The sequence below is a fragment of the Psammomys obesus genome, unplaced genomic scaffold, assembly GCF_907164565.1.
Source record: "Psammomys obesus unplaced genomic scaffold, mPsaObe1.curated_primary_1811, whole genome shotgun sequence".
Classification (NCBI taxonomy): domain Eukaryota; kingdom Metazoa; phylum Chordata; class Mammalia; order Rodentia; family Muridae; genus Psammomys; species Psammomys obesus.
The window spans coordinates 11,108,474-11,128,221 of record NW_026596088.1 but is presented as its reverse complement, the minus strand read 5'-3'; the positions used below and the strand labels follow the sequence as shown (position 1 = coordinate 11,128,221).

Below are 19,748 nucleotides of genomic sequence, written 5' to 3'. Positions count from 1 at the left end.
ATACCCATGTCATGTGTGTGTGTAGGCCAGAGAAGGCCATCAAGTATCCTGCTCTAACAGGATACTTGTTCCCTTGAGACAGTGTCTCTCACTGGCCTAGAACTTCGTGTTCTGACTAAGCTAGCCGGCCAGTGAGCATCTAGACCCATGAGCCTGCCCCCTGCCCCTGGGGCTGCCTGGCACGGGTAAAATACCTGGCTTTTATGTGGGTGCTGGAGACCTAAACTCGGGTTCTTGCGCCTGCACAGGAAATGCTCTGGCCAACTGCCATCTCTCTAGTCCCATATTTATTACTTTTGGCTAAAAGTAAAAGCTAAAGAGATGCCTCAGCACTGGCTGCTCTTGCAAAGGACCTGGGTTCAATTCTCACACCCACATGGCGGCTCACAACCACTGTAACTCCAGGATAGAGTTCCAGGAACTCTCTCTCTTTTCTGACTTCTGCAGACGGCAGGAACACACACGGAACACATACAGGCAGAACAGTCATACACATAAAATAAAATAAATCTTTAAAAAGTCTTAAACACAGGGCTAGGGATAGAGTTCAGTTGCTAAGAGTTACTGCCTAGCATGCACAAAGCCCTGGGTTCAAATCCCAGCACAGTATAAACAGACTAGAAGCCAGTCTGGGATCAAGACCCTATCTAAAATATAGTTTTAAAATGTAGACTCCTTGGCCCCACTAGACCTATGAATAATCACTTCTGGGCAGAGTGCATTCACCCTGTTTAAACAGGCCACTGAGGTTGAAAAATGCTATTTTAATGGCTTATTAAATCACTTGTAACTATCTGAGCTCAGGTCTGTCTTTTCTGTCCAAGTCTCCCTTCCCTTCCTGTACAAGGTGGACAATAAGACCCTCTGACTAGACTGCTGTGAAGACTAGAAATAGGTGCCATCAGATATGGTAGCTTCCCTTTAACAGTTTCTTTTCATTCAGCTGAGGTAATTTTTAAGATCTCTTCACCCAAAACCTGTCCAGCATGCAAATGTGCCTTCTTGCCGCTAGGTGGCATAGATTTTTCATTTTCCCAAAGCCTGTGTCTGAAGTGCTGCAGCCCCCAAATCTTCAGAGATGGTGGCTGGAGCAGAAACCAGGAATGGAGCTTCCCCCGAAAGGCCAGGGCTTTGAAGCCATTGTTCATTCTGCCTGAAGCAAAACTTGAAGTATGCAAAGTATGTCCCGCCAAGCTCCTTCTGTCTATTTCTATATCCTATGCACAGCATAGCCAGGCACCCCCCAGCCTCTCCCAGCCCCCAACCCCCACTTTTAACACCCCTGCTTCCATTCCCAGGCAGTGCCCCAAATCCTGGGCCCATCCACAGTCCATGTGTTCCCCATCTGGGGGGGACCTCAGATACTAGTATAATGGTGGCCACTGGCTCCTGCAGCCCAACTATAATAATTAACTGGCTGATGGAGAGAAGGCCATGACAGGTCCCATGAGCAGGTGTGTGCTCTCCTGCTCTCCTCTGACAAAAGATATGTGTCCAACCTGGCCTTATGCAGTCGGCCATCAGGAACCTGTGGCTCTAAGAACAGAAAACTTAAACTGGATATCCTGAGAAAGTGGTTCCAGATACAGTCCGTGTGGAAGCATAAGACTAACTTCTGTGACCACTCATGTTCGCTGCAAAAATTCCGAGCCTTTCGTTTCCTATTGTGTTCCCTCAAGTTGGCTTCTAATCTCTGGCTCCACCCTACCATTTTATAAGTACACTTCACCTTAAAGACTGGGTGTGGGTGGAGAGGGAGGGCTATAGAATTTCCAAAACACACTCACAGAACATGCTCGAACTCTAAGGGTATGTGAGACTCTTGCTAACCCCATTCCAACAGAGTCAAACGATAGGAGATGCCCATATAGGTATAACTCAAAATATAGAGGTAAGTGAGAAATAGTTCCTCAGTGTGGACCAAAGCATTCTAAACAGTCTTCCTCCCAAAACCACCGTGTGCTGTGTCCAGTGACAATGAGGTCAGCATCATCTTACTGTATTCTCAAATGGAAAACGGAGGAAGTTCCTTCATTAGGCAGCCAGATCCTTTTGCCATTTAGTATAGGAAATTATCATAAGACATATATGTGAGTGTGTATGAGTGTGTGTTTGTGTGTGTAACAGACTGGACTAGAATTTTCAGCCACCTCTGGTGATTACAGACAAGTGCCAAGGGGTCTAGCCACACAAATCTTTAAGGACTACTGGATGCAGTCCCTTTAAGCTGGGGTGCAACCTTGGGGGCTGAAGTGCATTCTTATCTACACTCTGCTTCTGGAACTCACTTCAGGGCTGACCCACCGTGACTCGCTTCTGATCCCACTAAGATCGGCTTCCATCACTGGGCTCTGCAGTGGCCTCCAAGGCCAGTGAACTACTCTTTACAGACAGATGACCCCTGCCCTTTAAGTAAGCATGGCTCCACCTCACTCACACACATCCTGAGCAACGCCAGCACCATCAGCCCTCAGTGACACTTGTCTCTCACCCCTCCCTGCCACCCCCGTACCTCCTTCAGGCCAGGCCATCGTGTGTGGTAAGGTAAGGGAGGTCTTTGGGCTGTCAGAAAGGCTTATGGAGACATTTCATCAACAAGTTAGAATCTCAGTTGTCTGACTTTTGGCAAGTTCTTTCTCCCACGGAAGGTTCTCACTGGCCAGGCATCACTGGCCAAGTGGCCCCTTCGCACCTACAGTCTACAGCCTTCAGACCTAAACTCTGAAAGTAGCTCAGGCTCTGTGTGTGTGCACATCTTTTACCACAGCGCTTGGGAGGCAGAGACAGGTAGAGGTCTGTGAGTTCCAGGTCAGCCTGGTCTACATAGTGAGCTCCAGACCAACCAGAGCTACGTAGGGAGGCCCTGTCTGGGAAAAAAAAAAAAAAAGAAAGAAAAGGGTCTAAAGAGATGGCTTGGCTGTTAAGAGCACTTGCTGCTCCTGCAGAGGACTCAGGTTTGGTTCCCAGCATGGCACTGTTTGTAACTCCAGTGTAAGGGGAACCAATGCCCTCTTCTGACTTCTGTGGGCACCGGCCACATATCTGGTACACAGATATATATGCAGGCAAAACACCCATACATATAATTTTTTTTTTTTTTTCCAAATGAGCCTGTACCCACTGACAGGCCAAGTGTCCACAGTGCCTGGACTCTTCCTGGACTCCTCCAGGCATTGGGGGGGGGGTGTGTGACAGCTGGGTCGCAATGTTCTCAAGAGTCTACGGGGCAGCAGTATAAAGTCAATCATTTACTGACACTGCTGGACATTACTGCGTCCGCTTGGTGGACAGAGACCACAGACCAAACTTTAAACTCCAGCCTTGCCACCAGTTTGTATGTCCTAGGCAGGCTGCTTCCCTTCTCCAAGCCCGTTTCTCTGTTCTGTAAGTTACAGCTATCACCCCTCCTTGGAGGGCTGTGAAGAATATTCACATAGAGGTAGTGAGGTTAATTAGCTGAGCAGGTGCTGGGGAAAGGACAGCAGCTAATCCCCAATCCCACCACCATTATCATGTTCATTAGTGGTACCTCAACACCATGACTGACCTCCTGCCATCCCCCTTCTGAGTCTTTGTCCAGTGCTCTGCCTGGGCCAGGTTGGTCTTCCTCTGGCTGTGTTTCTCCAGGTTGGCCCTTGGAGGAATAGTCCGTTGGTACCCACTGGTCCCATTCTGTTCTCCTGGGCCATAAGGTAGCACCCCGTTCTTCTCAGCCCGCTGTGGCTGTGCTTGCTGGCCTCGGGGCCCACCGGGTAGATCCACAAACATGGCATCCTCCTCAGGTGTCAAGTACGGGGACCTGGCCTTGCTCCTGTCCCGTCTGCCCTCCAGTGGGTCCTTTTGAGAACGGAAGCGCTCCTCCTCCTGCTCCCTCCTGCTGAAGCCAAAGGAGTCTTCATAGCCTCGATGAGGACACTCTCTCGAGTGCCCAGGTCCCACGTGGCCACATTCTTGACAGGCATCAGTATGGTTGGCTTGTGGCATGGCCTGCCGCTCCACCTTGTCCACGTCCCTGTAACAGCAGAAGCACATCCAGCCCGCAGCCCCCACCCACCCACCCACCCAAGGCTCCCGGGTAACACTCCATACTCACCTCTGGTTACCCCGCTCCCTACCCCATGCTCAGTCCTTTCTACTGCTGTGGGAACCTGCCTTAAATACCGCCTCCTCCAGAAAGCCACCCTCGACACTCCTGCCTCAATGTAAAAGAGGGCGGCACTCCACACCATCACCACACTGAAGCTGCCACCCCAGAGCTGGACACTTTAGCTTCTGCCACCTCTCCACTTGTGGCCCTCACCCCCACCCAAAACCCTGGCAACTCTGAGAAGAGGTAACGGTGACAGCTAAAGGTGTGAGCTAAGGCTCTGTGACATTGGGCAGGGCTCTTCTGTCAAGGCCTGCCACACTGAAGGCCTCCTAGGGACGCCTCCTAACCTAGTTTATCCGTAGCCCCATCACTCAATACGGAACAGTGGAGTTAGAGGAAATCACTCCAGTAAAGATGGAGAAATGAAGAGTGGGGCACAGTCTAGCTACGCTCCAGGGTGAAAAGGTCCTGCCCTTCAGACACACAGCTTCCATAATGGCTTAGCCAGGACTGTCTCCACTCTGATCTGGGAGCATACAACAGAACACTGCTGTTATTTATACCCTGTTGATCAGAGCCCTGTGACCACCCAGAGCCTCAGCTCTCTGGGATGAGTACAGATTCAAGCTAGTCTAGGGGACAAGAAAATGCAATTCCCAGCACCCAAGGCTGCTTCTTGTGTGCAGGTCTAACTGTGGTCATGCAGACCCAGCAAGGCAGTCACACGCAACACTGCCAATGTTCGAATGACTTCTCCGTAGAAGCCTCAAGTTATGCAGGAATAAAGTTTCTCTGTCCTTCTCTACCTTTTTGTTTGTTTGTTCCTCTGTGGCCTTGGCTGTTCTGGAACTAACTCCATCTATAGACCAGGCTGGCCTTGAACTCAGAGATCTACCTGCCTCTGCCTCCGAGGCGCTGGGATTAAAGGGTTTTTATTATTATTTATTTATTTGCCTACTTATTTTGTGTGCGTTTGTGTGCAGCATGTGTCATGGCGCATGTGTGGAGGTGAGAGCACAGAGTGCAACAGCCGCTTCTCTCCTTTCACCGTGTAGCTCTTGGGGATAAAATCCATGTCAGCCACAGTGGTGAGTGCTTTCACCTGCTGGGCCATCTTGCCAGCTCTATGCCTCCTTTTTTTTTTTTTTGAAACAGAGTCTTAAGGAGTCTGGGCTGGCCTCAAACTTGCTATGTACCTGCGGACTGCCTTGAACTCTTGATCCTCTTCCTTTACACCCGATAGCACCGCACCTGGTATGTGTCTCATTTCCCTCCCCTGCCTATCCTGTCCACTGTCTGCCTGACAACATTTCTGCCCTCATTTGGACTCACCCTTCCCCACTTTGGGTCCACATGGCTTGGGTGCTGCTGACATTAGTATTTCCTGTTCTACTATGTTTCCAAAGTCTCAGTGACTGATTCAGGGGGGAGACAAGGGGCTAGTTAGTCAGTCCTTGGACCCTGGCTTGAGCTCATGCTGCCCTGTATAAGGTCTTGTTTGAAACAAATGCCAAGCGCAAGAAACAAATGGGATGATGGACAGAAGCAGAATTCTGAGCTCTCACATACAGACAGACCCCAAACCAGATTCGGCACTGCTCTACCTGATCGCAACTCCATAAATGCCCTTTCCCAGGTACATGGGAGGCAAGAGTTTATGTTATTTACCCTGCAGAGGCTGTTACACCTCACTAAATTGAAGAACTAAGATAGCGATCCGAGGGACCTTCCACTCCAACCCAGTGGAAGGTCTATAAGCCCTGGTAGCAGGAAATACTCAGGAACCTATGCTTAAAAAAAGCAATTCTTGGGCTGGGAACCTGCCAATGACACCAGCAACCCAAGTTCCATCCCCAGAACACACATGGTGGAGAAGAATCAACTCCAGAAAACTGTCTTACAACCGCCACATGTACCCCTGCACATATACATACACAGACACACACACACACAAAATAAACATTACAGTCTCACTGTAAGCTCAGAGATAAGAAATTCTGCTCCACAGGACACTTGAGCAGTCTGACCTCCCTACTGTTCCTTCCTCTGTGTCAGTGGAGCCCATCAGTGGCCTTCGAGTTGCCTGCCTTGGCCTTTGTCCTCATCACTGTGTCTCATCCTTCCAGGCTGTGCTCTATAGCTGCCTCTGAGCTGAGGAAAACCCAGCTGCCTTCTGGGTCATCCCTGATAGAGTCACAGTTGTTCTATGCTTTCATGTGCACCCACAATGCTAAGTGCTCACTCCAGCTTGGAAACCCAAAGAGCTGTAACTATTTTTTTTTTGGGGGGGGGGGGTTAGGAGTCTCATGAATCCTAGGCTATCCTAAAACTCTTATGTAGCTGAGGAAGGCTTGCTTCTACCTCCCAGGTTCAGGGATGACAGATCTGGTTTATGCTATGGTAGGGCTTGAACCCATGATTTACACCTTCTAGACAAGCATTCTGCCAACTGGGCTTTATCTCCAGTTTCCAAGTAGATGTCTCTTATCATGTACACCACAAAGATAAACAGTAAGACAAACATGCCACTATCATGTATGTGTTAGAACTGAAGGAGATGTGGTTAACGCCACAACCATGGAGTTTGCTGTCTCTTCTCATTTTAGAGCTAATTTTATAACAGTAAATTTTTTTATAGTGTGTTTTTATAGTTCAAGTACAAAGGAGGAGACGCCCTCCCACATATGCAAATACTTCCTGGAAAGCAATCTGACGGGGATGATTGCTTCTTATATTTGATGAATACCAAAATTTCTTGCAGAGTAAACATCTGGGGAGCGGCTGAAAGAACAGTGCTCACTGAGTGGCACTCCTCTCTCCCTGGGACTTTGGGGTCACGAAGCTCCTTAACCTTACATGGCTTCCAGGACTTAAAGAGACACCTTTATACCCAAATGTTCGGTCTGTGGCTGCAGGTAGGAAAGCACCATTTCCTGCTGCTCCCTGACCTCAGCACCTAAGAATTCACTAGAATAGGGGCGTTAAAGTAAGCAAGCAAACAAACAAAAACCATTTTCTCCCTGCCTCCCTATATTCCCAGCAATACTACATGACTTCTCAAGTCAGAAGACCTGACACAAAAGAAATTTGCATGGATCAATTTAGCACAAGGGCAGGAACGGGTGAAGCATGGCCTTGCTGCCGAAGGCCTCATTCAGAGGGCTGGCCACCAGGGCACAGGCATCAAGAGCTGAGATAAAGGTATGAACCCTTCTGGGTAGGCGAGAGCTGGACAACTGAGCCCTGATCCCCAATCTCAGAAGTAGGTGAGTCCAAAAGCGAGGACCCACCCTGGACACCATCTATAGCTTTGTACAGAAGACTGAAGTACCTGAAGGCTGGCAGGCAGATTCCTTCACTCCGGTTAGTGCACAGCACTGAGGAAGGAGCCACTGAGAGCAGTGGGGGTGAGTCACTTCCTGCTTTCCTCTCTGGGTTAAACAGAGCAGCCCCCACCCCTGCTGAGAATCTCTCATCCCCTCTTCAACTGGCTCTGCCCTACCAGAATTAGCCACGGAGGACCTGACTATGCTAAGGACACTACTTCACTGCCTTCAGCTGCTCTCCCCAGTAAGTCACAAAATACACACAACCACCCAGCTGTCTCTTATATCAGGGTGGCATGTGACAAGCTCCCTTGTGAAGACATATGGGTTGAAAACTCCACAGGATCTCTGCCAGGGTCATATGCTTTTTTAAGGACGATGCTACCTTTGCCACATATGCAAGATCCTACTGTGTGCCAGGGAAATGACAAGAACCGCTCCTCACCCCTGCGACAGCACTGCACAGCTGCGACACGCCTAGAGAGGCTGAGGACACCCACATATGGAGCTACTTACGACAGTGTCCCCAGTGGAAAGGAGGGACAGTGACAAAGGGGTGCTGACTGCACTCACCGCATATAAGACAGAACCTGAGCAAAGCACACGCCCCTTCCTGTTAACCACACAAACCTGCAGGCTGGAGCTAGTGTCACTTACATGAAGCTCAGAGAGGTAAGCCATCTTGCCTCAGATCCTGCCCCAGCGACACGCACAGGGCTCCTGCCTTATCAGCTCTAACTCTAAGAACTGCAGATTTTGGGAATCAAACTTAGGTCAGGCTTGCTCAGCAAGCTTTTATACTCACCAGGTCACCCATCAGCCCCGTATATCCTTTTCCTTGGGTGTGTGCATCTGACTTCCTTGTACTCATGAGTTCTTACCTCCACAGCCCTACAGAGGCCTTTCCTGATGACGTGATGGAAGTGGCCGCTTCCCACCCTCTGGTCCTCCCCTTTCCATCACCCCATCTTACAGCCTCCAGGCTTTGGTCATGGTGTGTCTTCTCCCCTCTCCCCAACTCCCCAATGCATGGTGCGTTAGGCACTACCTCTCATACTCACCACTATGATTTCAGTACCATTAACTGTTTCACCCACAATATGCCTGCCATGAATATTTGCAGAATAAAACAGGAATGGATAAAGATTGCATAGTTTCAAGCCCAGGGAGGCCCAGGTACGTGGGGCACACAGAATGGGCAGGGCAAGAGATAAATCTGTGGGGACCAGACATGCATATCAGCTTCAAAAGCCTTGTCAAGGGACTGGAGAGATGGCTTGGCAGTTAAGAGCACTGCTGCTCTTTCAAAGGACCCAGGTTCAATTCCCAGCACACACATGGCAGCTTACAACCGCCTGTAATTCCAGTTCCAGGGGATCTGACACCTTCAACACAGGCAGAACACCAATGTAAATAAAACACAAATGAATCGCTTTAAAAAACACATTAAAAAAAAAAAAAAAAAAGCCCTGTCAAGGAAACTGGATTTAACTCCAGAGGTGACTAGGGTTCCTTCAGTCCCAAGATAGGACTGGAAGCAAGGCCTGGAAACCAGGAAGACTTGAGGTGTCTCTGATAGGCCCTCACCTGACAGTTTTGTGAGCTGCAAATGCAAATGGGCCTCCTCACTCAGTGCTCTCTCTAGATTTCTGGGAAAAACAAAGCGTCCTTAGACAAGCTGGGAAGATGCTGAAAATCAGAGGTGCAGCCAAGGAGATGCAGGAAAGAATTCCCTGGGAGAAGGCTAGAGGAAGAGGGAAGGCTTCGGGGAGCTGGGGCTGAGCTACACACACTGCGAGGAGATACACTGGCAACAAAGAGAGTGTGATTTGCTCAAACACTCACAGTTGAAACTAGAAGGATGCACAGAGAAAAAAAGGAGGTGGCAGCGGCGATGATGTCACCATGCCAGGAGCTACAGAAGCCAGCATGTCTGACAGGAGTGCTGACTGCATCTCAGGCTCCTCACTAAGAAACCACATTTACTCACTGGAAGGGTCTTATGAACTGTGAAAAGCATAAGTAATTCACACACAGTGACAGAGGGGCAGCTGGAATCTGAACCCACATCTGGAAGATTTCAGAGACCAAGCTCTGGGAGGAGGTGTTCAAGACAACAGGAATGGAGGGTAGGGTAGAGGGGCTGGGTCCTAAGAACTTGAACTCGGTTGTCAGGAGTGGAGGTTAAGTGCCTTAGCCCGCAGAACTATCTTGCCAGCCTCATGCCAAGTCTATCCGAGCAGTTCACACATAGGAAGCTTTCACAGCTGTTCTGGAATCTGAACCCACATCTAAAATATTTCAGAGACTAAGCTCTGGGAGCTGGTGTCCAAGACAACAGGAATGAAGGGTCAGGGTAGACGGGGTGGTCTAGAGAGATGGCTCAGAAGTTAAGGCACTGGCTGCTCTTCCAGAGGACAATGCCTAACACCCACAAGGCAGCTCACAACCGAAACTCCAGCTCCAGGAATCCTCTTCTAACCTCTAGTGGGTACCAGGCACACAGAGACATACATACAAAACATCCATACACACAAAACAAAATAAAAACTAAAAAGATAATGCTACAGCAGAAGGTGAGGGGTGCATCAGCCAGCCTGGGTGATGGTTACTGGTGTTCTGTTACTCATCCCAAGAAGCTATTTCCAGGTTCTCAGCCTGAAGCCCTCACCCTTCTCATGGAAACAAGCCTTACTTCAGTTCCTGTGGCCCAATGGCATCAGCACGTGCCTTCTTCAGACACCTTGGATGGTGGAGGGCCTCAGTGTGGTTGGGGTCAGCTTGTCTCACCAGGACATCTCAGTACTTCTTGGGCAGGTGTTGTAGCACAGGCTGGAGCAACCACGTTAACTGCTTGTCCCCCGAGATCTATACCAAGTGATGCTGTGTAACCTTGCCTCTAAATTATCCCTGATTAGCCAGTAAGAAATATCTACACCTGGGTTGGGCAGAAGAGAGGTAGGTAGAGCTAAGGCTCAAGAGCTTGGAGGACACAAGGATCATGAGAGAGAGGTACAGGAAAAAGAAGAAAGCAGAGTCGCCATGGATTATTGTGAACAAGAAACACCTGGCTGGGAGGAGCTTGCTTGCTCTGAGGGTTGGCAGGATAGAAAGAAGAAGCACATATTAAAGCATGAGCAAGTACTTATGGGAATGATGGATGGGGGTGTATGCCAGATAAGAATAATTAAGGCAAATGACGTGGGATGTGGGGCTGGGAGATAACAAGGTAGCCTGTGGGGTTTACATGTGCCTAGCCCCAGCATTTAAGGCATATTAAAAATCTAACACGTGTCCATGTACATTTATTTATATAATAGTAGGTTAAATAATAACTGCCATAATAATTATATGTATTAACAGTAAATATTAATAACCATTCTACAACAGGCAAGACCCTCCAGACTCTGCTGCTGGGCTTCAAACAGGATGGCCAGAGTCTGCGGCTGTTACAGGGCCCTCACCTTCAGATCAAGCTGTTCCTGGGACCTCCCCAAGGAGCCCTAGACTGACTCCAGCTCAGAGCCTGAGAGGATGACAGTGTCTGAGGCCCAAACCAGCTGTTCTAGAGCCAGGTGTATCTTGAACTCTTCAGGGTCATGAAGCAGTAAATCGCCATCCCTCAGAGTCACCTGCAAGCAGCAACAGTGATGGCTGCCACCATTCCTACCGGAAGTATACCACAGGAGATGTAGGTGGGAACCGCTGCACAACCACTAACAGGGAGGGAGGGCGGCAGTGGGTCCCACACTGGAGGAGAGGCAAGATTCTGTCCTGACCAACAAAACCTTGTAACTGGACATCCTACTCCAGAAAACCAGACCAGTCATTGAGTCCTATCTGATGAGCATTTCAACTCCCAGGTTGTTAAGGGGAACTGGCGTCATGTCTTAATTCTCAATTAGAAGGCAAGAATTTTTTTCTAATTTTTGAAAGGGAAGGAAGCTTGAGCAAAAATATGATAGAATTTTAAGAGTTTGTTAGGAGCAAAATAGGCATAATTATCAGAGAAAACACGACCTTAAAGACCCCTTCCCAATCTGAGAGCTGAAATTCTTCCGGTAGGAATAGAGCTGTGCAAATCGTGGCTAGTGAGTTCATCCTCACAAGTTCTGGTCACAGGGCACCTTCAGTCACAGAACTCTCCTGAACCGGCCTATAGCGTTCCCTGCTTGTCTTTACTCGCCACTGGGAACACAAGCATTAACATAACCGGATTCTGCTGAGCCCAGGGGCTCGTGCCTCTCATACTGCACTTTGAAGGCTGAGGCAGGAGGACTACTGTGAGTTCAAAGCAGCCTGGTTTACAAAGTAAGATGCTGTGTTTAAAAAAATAATAATAATAACCTGACTGTTTACACAGCAGATCAGTAAAACACCAAAGACCGATAAGGGTGACCACCAGTGAAGACATGTGAGCCAACACTCAGAAGCAAACACACCTTGTGCTCCAGGGACACTTTGGTGGGATTACATAAAACAAAAAGGGGTCAATATTTTGACCTAGCAATCTGAAGAACTCATGTGTGAAGAGCTGGTGGAGGAGTTCTGATATAGGACAATTTATAAAAACAGCACTGGAAAACATGCTTCAGAACTAGCCACAACTTTGCATGTGTCTGAATACCCAGCACAGCCCCATGGTGGACAGCACCTGGCGGATGCCACACCAGTGGCCAATTAAACAGTCACCAGGGTTTGGATGAGGTTTTCATCCCCGAAAGTTCACAGGTTGATTGACGTCTGGTCTCAAATGTGGTGGGGTTAAGAGATGGGGCTGAGGGCCAGGTCAAGGCAATTAGATCACTACAAACGCTACAGTGACTTTTGATACTGGTCTCTCTCTTACAGGAGCTCCCATGTCACTTGCCTTGGATACAGTTCAAATGGAGTGTGAGTGTGTGTATGTGTGTGTGTGTGTGTGTGTGTGTGTGTGTGTGTGTGTGAGAGAGAGAGAGAGAGAGAGAGAGAGTGTGTGTGTGTGTGTGTGTGTGTGTGTGTGTGTGTGTGCCCAAGGTAGATTCCAAACCATGCTGTTTAGACTTCATCCTCTATACTGTGGGGTGAGTAAACCTCTTTTCTTTATATATTACCCAAACTTAGGTATTTTGTTAACTGGTATTAAATAACATGGACGTTCTTATTTATGCTTTAAAATGGCAAGAGGGCCAGTGACCTGGCCTAGCAGTAAGGTGCTTGCTACCAGCCTTGACCACCTGAGTCCAATAGCTGGGACACTATTGGAAAGAACATATAAGGAAAGAACAGATTTCCAAAAGCTGCCCTCTGATCTCCACAGTGGTGCCATAGCATAAATACACACACACACACACACACACACACACACACACACACACACACACATACACACAAATAAAAAGTAAAATAGGATAAAAATTTAAAGGTCAGAAAGAAACCTGTATCTATCTGTATACATCTCCATAAATAGAAAGTTATTTTTAAGGGATATCAATTAACCTAACAGAGGTTACCCTGGAAACATGATTTGGCATATCTCTGTCCCTTCTACTACAAATAAGAAAGCTGAGAACATACATCTGTCAGGTTCCATGGCAGTGTCTCCTAAGCAGCCATGGCCATTAGTTGCTGTCTAGAAGAGCTTCTAGCCTGGCAAGTGACACGTGCTAGCATGTGCACATTCTTCTCCTAGAAGCACTTATTCTAGAATGGACTTGAGAGAGATGGACATCCTGACCACAGCATGAATGGTGGAACTACAGCTGCAGGGAATTTTTCTAGCTCCCACCGTGGGTATCTACATCACAACTGACCTCTTCAGTGACGATCGAGACAGCACCTGTGCGGCCTGGTTCATGGCCCTGACCCAGGCGTTCATGTCCTCCAGGGTGTCGGCGCTGAAGTAGTAGGTCCTCATGCCCGAGTGCTCAGCCTGTGAGCCTAGGGTGGTGGTACTGTAGATGAGCGCTCTCATCCCTGTGTGCACAGCCTGTAGGCAAGAGAACAGACAGGTTAGCACACATTCTCTCTGGGAGCAAGAATAAGGGGGTACTCTGGCTGTGTTCCCCCTTCCAGATGAAGCCCCACGGTCAGCCAGTTTGTCTCCACATGTGAAAAATGTCACACCCTAGATGCCACTCTCTTAGTATTGCCTGACCCAGAGACCAACGTGGCTCAGTTTGCTGCACTTCTGCTGGCATGAAACATGAGGTGTGCCTAAAGAAGCAGCTGCTGTCTTTTCAGAGGACACCAGGAACTGGGCAGAGATGACCAACATCTGACTGGAAATTCTGGGAAGCCTAGAAAGAGGCCCAGATGACTCCTGATCAGTGATAGATAGCTCCTGATGGGAAGCAACATCAGAATCCTGTGCCCGAGAAGGCAGGGATCTTCTTCCTAACCTTGCAGTGACAACCTCACCCAATCTACACAGGAAGATGATGCAGAAAAGGGAAGATTATAAAAGCACCCCCCCCCCCCCAGTGGCTCCTGGGTACGGCCACAATTTTAGTCTCTTTTTAATCCCAACAGCCTGGAGAGGTAGAGACAGACCTGTTTTGCAGACGGGGCAAATGAATCTGAGCAACTCTGAGCGATTCAGTAGCTCCCACACACCACGTCTGGGAACAGGCTCTTAGAGCACCTAGCATCACCGGGCACTGCTCATTTTACAAACTTTGTGCAAAAAGGAACCTTTCCTATTTTGTTCACCACTACATACCCAGGCTTAGTATCTGCCATATGGTAAGTGCTCACTATTTGTTGAATAAATGAATGTGAGTGAAGGGTTGGAACCTTGGTCTGACTTCCAGCCCAGGCTTCTCTGTGTAAAGTTCACAGTAAAACTGAAGGTAATTCTATACTGCGCACCTCTAATAAAAGGCAGGCCCCACCAATGGCCCATCAGAGGAAACATTTACAAGCTCGAGAATGGCCTTCAGCATTTACTCCACCTCCCCACGCAGGACAGCCAAGTCCACAATGCATATTAACTATGGACCCATTTCTCCCATTAATATGTCTGAGTCTACCCAATCCAGGACCTAGAGACTAGGCAAACTTAGCCTGCATCCAAGGTCCCCAAAGAGGCAGAAGAAACTGCATATCCCCACTCTGAGTGTCTCAGGTGTCCTTTTGGTGCCCTCTGTTTCAGCAAGCAGGAGCTATGGCAACAAGAACAAGAAGAGACCCGTGTAGGCTTCACAAGTACCAGGAGAAATCCTTAGACAGGTTCCCTGGACGATGGGCCCAAGTTCTCTGCATCTTTCGCCATCCTTCTCTGCCCCACACAGAGCATTCTGGGGCAATCACTCGCCCACCAAACACAAATGCGGGGGATCTTCAGTGCGGCCTTTCATAACAGCAAGTCCCTGTGCTGCAAGCATCCTCAGAGGCAGCTTTGTCCAGCAGCCTGGGGCACAGTTCCAGCATGCGGGGACAGTTCTGCAGTCTGCGCAGCCGCCACAGTCATGCACGAGCACAGAGAACCCTGCTCACCAGCTACGCTACCAGCAGGCTGGTGCCCAGCTGCTCACCTAAACACTAGCCTCCCAGCTGCACTCTGCCTGTGCTGAGGCAATCAGGCGTTCTGACTGTAAAGGTAAGAAAGACACAAGTTCCTCTGTCATCTAGCCCAGTGACCTACTGACCTAAACCCAAAGTGCTTTGTGCCTCAGGAGGTATCCATAGTCCAGTGAGAAGTCTGGGACGTGGACCCTTCCTTTCTGCTCTAGGCTCCTCAGCTAGCACAGCCTACTGGTAACTTTGTATAACTACACACAAAGGAAACTAAGATGAGAGTAAGAATGCATCTACCTCAACAACAAGCCGCCCTAGAATATGCCAGTGCTAATACAACACTAAGAAGGAAGCCCAGATCCTCCCCCCTCAAGCCCCAACATCAAATTTCAGGACAGCAAGAAGCTGCATGGGTACCAAAGGAGCATCTAAAGGCCACCAACTGACTGACATAGTCTTCAGTTCACTACCCGTACAATCGTTCACCATCTGCTGAGTGTTTACAGCATGGGAAGCTCTGCACTAGAAGGCTGAGGGACAGCCTTTTACAAGGCCACAACCCTCAGAACCACGTCGAAAAACACGCCTATGGATGAGATGAGGACTGCATTGTAATACGCGCTAGCAGGAGGTTCAGCAGTTGCAAAGACGGCTCAGTGGGTTTCACACGTGCTCCGCTGGCATGAGGACCTGAGTTTGAATCCCCAGGACTCACAGAAAGCCAGGTAGATCCCCTGGGCTTGCTAAGCATCACCCTAGCCAAAATGGTAAACTTCTGGCTCGGTGAGACCCTATCTCAAGGCAATAAAGATGCCTGTGTGTATACACGCATACTTACTGCAACCAAGACACATGCACACAGACAAACACACACACACACACACAAACAATTTGGGATGCTGTGAAGACTCAGACTCATCTGAGAATGGACATTCAAGCTGCCTTCCTCCTGAAAGGCAACTCCTGGATAGAAGGAAAAGACACTCAGTCCCCAAAAAGCACAAGTGCTCAATGTACACCCTCATAGATGAGGCCAACATGGCTGACAGGTGAGGAGAGGAGAGGCTGGCACATGGTTAGGCTACGATGCTACCAGGGCTAGGTCCTCTGGGCCCTTCAGGTCATATTAGGGGTTTGTGTCCAACTAAAGATCAATGAGAAGCCACTGAGGAAGCCAAACTGGGGCTGCAAAGGATGTGATGAGATCTTGGAAAGCCCACTGGCTGAAGAACAGAAGGGAAGAGCAAGGACATAAAAAGATGCTTCCTCAGCGTCTATCTCACACCCCCTCATGAAAGGTGAGGATAAACTACACACAGCCATGGCGAAACTACCAGGATGCCACTCCAGAGGCTGTCTCTCCTGGTCCCCAGTCATTTACCCCCAGTAATACCCAACCCCAGTGGGACGCCCCCCCTTAGGCTACAGTATTTGAACACACAGCTCTAAAATGGTGCTGCCTAGTGAAGTTCAGAGATGGTGCACCCCTGCTGGAGGAAGGAAGCTACTGGGGGCGGGCTTTGAGAGTAAAAGCCTCAAGCTACTTCCAATTCCCACTCTCTGGTTTATGCTTACAGTTTAAAATGTGGACTCTCAGCTTCCTGCTTCTGCTGCCCTGCCTTCCATGCTGAATTCATCCCTCTGGAACGGCAACCCAAAATAAACCCTTTATTCCACAAGTTGCTTTTGGTCATGGTGGTTACCACAGCAACAGAAAGTAACTACCATGTCCAGAAAGGGGAGAGACTCTCTGAAGAAGGCTCGGCCACCAAAGATAATTCTAGAAGCCATTGAACAAAATTATTTCAGAGCAGCTCCTGAGCTACAGAATAGAATGATGGCTGGTACAATGAATTTTTTTTTCTTTAAATGAAGACAGTGTCTCACTCTGTAACTCCAGCTAGAGAGCTTACTATGTAGGCCAGACCAGGCTGGTTTCACTTACAAGGATCTGCAGCCTCTGTCTCCCTGCTACTAGGATTAAAGGTGTGGGCCCACCATGCCTAGCCATGATTTCATTCTGATCTGGGTCATTTATACTTTGCTAGCCTGAGTCTGAGATTCTCTAGCCACCTAACTTCCTTTCCTTCCCTGCAAAAGCAACTGCACCATGAAGGTGTTTCTGAGAACACTGGTTAGCATAGACTGGATGACTGGAGAACAGTACCTTAAAAGAGTACTTGCGGCTTATGCGATCCTCGGGGGCCACGGGAGAGATGACGTAGCTGGGCAGAGGGATGCTCCCGAGAACTGCTTCTTCTCGGCTGTCTTTGGATGGAAAAACGCATCAGAAAATGTTCTGGGAGTCCTTCCCTTGCACTAACTGTTTACTAGCAGAAGTGAGGCCAACAGGGCACCTCCCACAAGGGCAGAGGGAGGCAGGAGAGCACTCTCAGCCGACCCTGCAGGTCAAAGGGTACAGAGCAAGAGTGGCACTCCTTCCTAGCCTTCCTCCAAACCACCTTCATTCGCCGGCCACCCATCACTACAGAATGACAGAGTTGGCCCTGTTGCCTGTGAACTCAAACACACACACTGTCTCTCCACCAGACACAACCCTGAGCCCAATGCCCCACCCTTCTGCAACAGTCCTTGCATCCACCTCTTGGGCCTCATCTCCAAGGATAATCCTATGCAAGGCCCGGCCTACACAGTCTGTCTGTCCTTCCACCTCCTCCTGCATCTAGGACCTTCTTGAGGCGTAACTTTTCTCCATGTGATGTCTACCTCCTCCCACACTGGCAAAGCACCATTCACCCTTAAAAGCCAAACACAGATCCTCAGCCTTTTAAAACACCTTCTCAGAATCCCCAGATGGCAATCACTGTCATTTCCCTGAGGAACCTATGAACTTCGGTGTCTTCAAAAACACTCGGCAGAGTCTACGCTTGTATTTCTCATCTGTATTTTGGGATCCCACCCTGCCCAGTCCCTGACTTTATATATGCTCCATAAGCGTTCAAGTGGACAACTCAGGTGTCCTGTCTAGTGCCACAGAACAGACACTGGAGGCCAGGGTGATTCCCCTGCTTCCCAGCTCTCCAGGGGCCTCCAAGGTAACTTATATCCAAGTGGGGGAAAGCCTATGTGACTCTGAGTCTTGAGACCACAAATGAATTCTACTTAAATCCAACAATTTGAACTTCTGGAGACTGGACTGGTAAAGTCAAGTCCCTGGACTTCATACCAGTGGGCACTCCTGCAGGATAACAGGCTAAGCAGCTCAGTTGTTTTAACTGCTAGAATTGAGAAAGCTCCCATTCATACGTCCTTACTATCCTTTCTTGTACAAAGAACCACTGGTGATCGGAGACTCACCTTTATAATAAAACAAACAGTAATCAGCAAGCACGAACCACCGTCTTTTCCACAGCCGCATCCCGGAGCTGTCCTGCAAAGCACAGAAAATCAGTGAGGGGGGCTACTCCACTCCACGCCTCCACTCACGCAGCCAAGGCCTGCCCACGGCCATCTTTCTTTTACACTTTTATTTCTTAAGATTTATTTTGGGGGCTAGAAGGATGGCTCAGCAGTTATGAGCACTAATTGCTCTTCCAGAGAGCCGAGGCTCAATTTCTGGAACCCACATGGTGGCTTACAACCACCTGTAATTGAAGTCCTAGGGGTTACAGGCCATTGTGAGCCACTGATGTGATTGCTAAGAACTAACCTCAGGTCCTCTGCAAGAGTGGTATGTACTCAATGAGCCAACTCTTTTTCACTTCTTTCTTATTTATTTATTTTTTGTTTTGGGGTATTTTTGTTGTTTTTATTTTTTTAAGATTTATTTATTTATTATTTTTTAAAAGATTTATTTATTGTTTATACAACATTCTGCTTGCACACCAGATCTTACTATAGATGGTTCTGAGCCACCATGTGGTTGACTGGGAATTGAACTCAGGACCTTCGGAAGAACAGGAAGTGTTCTTAACCTCTGAGCCATCTCCCAAGCCCCCCTTTATTTATTATTTAAACAGCATTTTACTTGCATGTGTGCCTACATACCAGAAAAGGGCACCAGATCTCACTATAGATGGTTATGACCCACCATGTGGTTGCTGGGAATTGAACTCAGGACCTTTGGAAGAACAGACAGTGGTCTTAACCTCTGAGCCATCTCTCCAGCCCCTGTTATTTTTTTTAAGACAGGATTTCTCTGCATAGCCCCAGCTGTCCTAGAATTCCCTCTGTAGACCAGGCCAGGCTCGAACACAGTAGATCTGCCTGCTTCTACCTCCCTAGTACTGGGACTAAAAGTGTGTGCTACCACACCTGTTTTATTTTTGTTTTTCTCTCATGTATGTATGTATGTATGTATGTATGTATGTATGTATGTATGTATGTATCTACCTATCTATCTATCTATCTCTCTATCTATAATGCGATGGCCTATCTACCTACCTACCTATCTATTTATTTATTTATTTATAATGAGATGGTCTCATGTGGCCGGTAAAGATGAAGCCCAGGCTGGCGTTCCACTTTCTTAGTGCTGGGATTACAGGTATGCAACCCCTTGCCTGGTCTGTGTGGTCCTGTGACCTGTGATCTAACCCAGGACCTGTGCTTGCCCTGCTTGCACTCTACCAACTGAGCTACATCTCTGGCCCCCATATTTCCTCCCTCTCTCTACAAACCAACGAACACCTTATTGAATAGCTACTTTTTAAACAGGATGTTAAACTTAGACCAATGGTTTATGCTCCTTTCTTCTTTCAATGAATACCTTATTGAATAGCTACTTTTTAAATAGATATTAAACGTAGACTCGCTGATGGCTTGTCACAGGAAGTAAGGTTTTCTCGTCTCCTAGAAACAAGTTATTACAACCC

The 19,748-nt window shown here is 48.4% G+C and overlaps 1 protein-coding gene across 8 annotated transcripts in view; it reads right to left on the bottom strand.

The window, feature by feature from the left end:
• The window catches only part of Plekha7 (pleckstrin homology domain containing A7), a 189,307-nt gene that overhangs the window by 37,575 nt on the left and 131,984 nt on the right, over positions 1–19,748 (bottom strand). For all 8 annotated transcript variants that reach the window (XM_055627349.1, XM_055627342.1, XM_055627343.1 and 5 more), the window contains 4 exons: positions 18,232–18,304; positions 17,081–17,181; positions 13,209–13,384; positions 3,548–4,012 (listed from right to left, as the gene is read on the bottom strand). In XM_055627349.1, coding sequence (XP_055483324.1) covers positions 3,548–4,012; positions 13,209–13,384; positions 17,081–17,181; positions 18,232–18,304 — 815 coding nt within the window. The remainder of the gene's footprint in view (positions 1–3,547; positions 4,013–13,208; positions 13,385–17,080; positions 17,182–18,231; positions 18,305–19,748) is intronic.